Raw genomic sequence first — 1501 nt, forward strand, 5'->3', positions numbered from 1 at the left:
ATTCTCCGACAGGCCCTCCCAAACATCGCAACCGGAAATACAGTCTGGAATCCAATCCCAGACATCTTCTCCTATCCATACTTTGAATCTTTTTTCCTTCCAAATCAGAGTTATAGAATCCGGAATTCTATTACCGTCCCCCACTAATACGCCAATTAAATCAAACGAAAAATCTTTATCTTCCTTAGACAGGCTAGAAGCATGCACGGCCTTACCAAATTTTCTTCCAATAGAAAAAAAAATTCATTATCCAGAAGATGAAGCGGAACTCCGATAACTTTAAGCCATGCGATACGTTCGGGAGAGATTGACCTCTCCATACTTCAGCCGAAGAGAACCAAACCTTCACGTTATAATTGAGTTCTAAGAAATTATTCATCTTAACCGAGTTCATGAAAACCAGGAGGCATATATAGACCCCCCACGTACTTGAGCTCCAATATAGGGCTATCAGCTTCTTTCAAAAGTTTATCCATTTTAACCAGAGTAGTGAGATCTTTAGTCCTAACAATCAAACTCTTATTTTCCACTCCCCCAACAGTTTCACGAACTGGGACACTTCAACCATCTTATCATCCAAACCAACTCCCTTGGAAGAGCCCATCAGAGTGTCCCTGAACGAAGATCCCCAGGGGTTTGGAGCGAAGTTACTGTTGGGCTGGGGCATGCTATGCTGACCCTTGCCACCACCCATAAAATTTTCGCCAAAACTTCTCGAAGGATTATAATTCTTCTCCGGCTGCTGACTTCCATCGTTATTTTCCGCTGCAAATCTTGCCACGTTAACCACAAGTTTGAAATTACCCATATTAATGTCCTTCAAACACTGTTCCATTGCCCTTTTGTCTCGCACCCCTCTGAAGGAAACAAACCCAAATCGGTTACCTAACTTATCCCTTTTTCTTGCAACGTACACCTCAGCAACTTCACCGAATCTACTGAAAACCTCCCCGATATCCTTGGAACTACACTTCTCCGGCAGATTAGAAACAAAGAACTTAGTTATGTCTTTTTGATTTACCCCCATGATCATGACTCCAATCCGAAACCAAAACTGAGCTTTAAAAGGTTAATAGGACTCGAACCGATCAAGCTAAACTATAACACGATAGCCGCGATCAGTCTCAGGCCTACTAAGCAATCAAGTTCAGAACATATTTAGAGAGATCGACAATCTCATGTGCATACGAGGACTTATCCTTGTTCAACTACGATTAACTCTCACCTTTCTAAATCTATCTATGTATATATAGATAAACATAGAGTGGAGGGATGTGTGAATATTAACACACTTAATTTAACATGTTATGTAGAATGTTTAAGTGTGCCAATGAGGGCCTTTGGATTGGGGATCCTCGTCTTGGGCGTTTTAATTGGGCTCTTGAATAAGCCCAGATAACATTGCTACTTCATACAAACGTAACAAGAGAAAAAGGCGGGAACTTGGCACGTCAGTTCTCTTGCAGAAGGCATTTAATGCCTGTAGCTGGAAAGAGAAAGA

General features: G+C 41.5%; 1 protein-coding gene across 1 annotated transcript; it reads right to left on the bottom strand.

Annotated features, from left to right (window-relative positions):
* Positions 1-511: 511 nt before the first annotated feature.
* Positions 512-1027, bottom strand: LOC110920352 (cold-inducible RNA-binding protein-like). The gene has a single exon (XM_022164565.1). It carries the CDS (start codon positions 1025-1027, stop codon positions 512-514), a length of 516 nt encoding a protein of 171 aa, XP_022020257.1.
* Between the last annotated feature and the right edge of the window lie 474 nt (positions 1028-1501).

Source organism: Helianthus annuus, chromosome 16 (assembly GCF_002127325.2).
Source record: "Helianthus annuus cultivar XRQ/B chromosome 16, HanXRQr2.0-SUNRISE, whole genome shotgun sequence".
Taxonomy (NCBI): domain Eukaryota; kingdom Viridiplantae; phylum Streptophyta; class Magnoliopsida; order Asterales; family Asteraceae; genus Helianthus; species Helianthus annuus.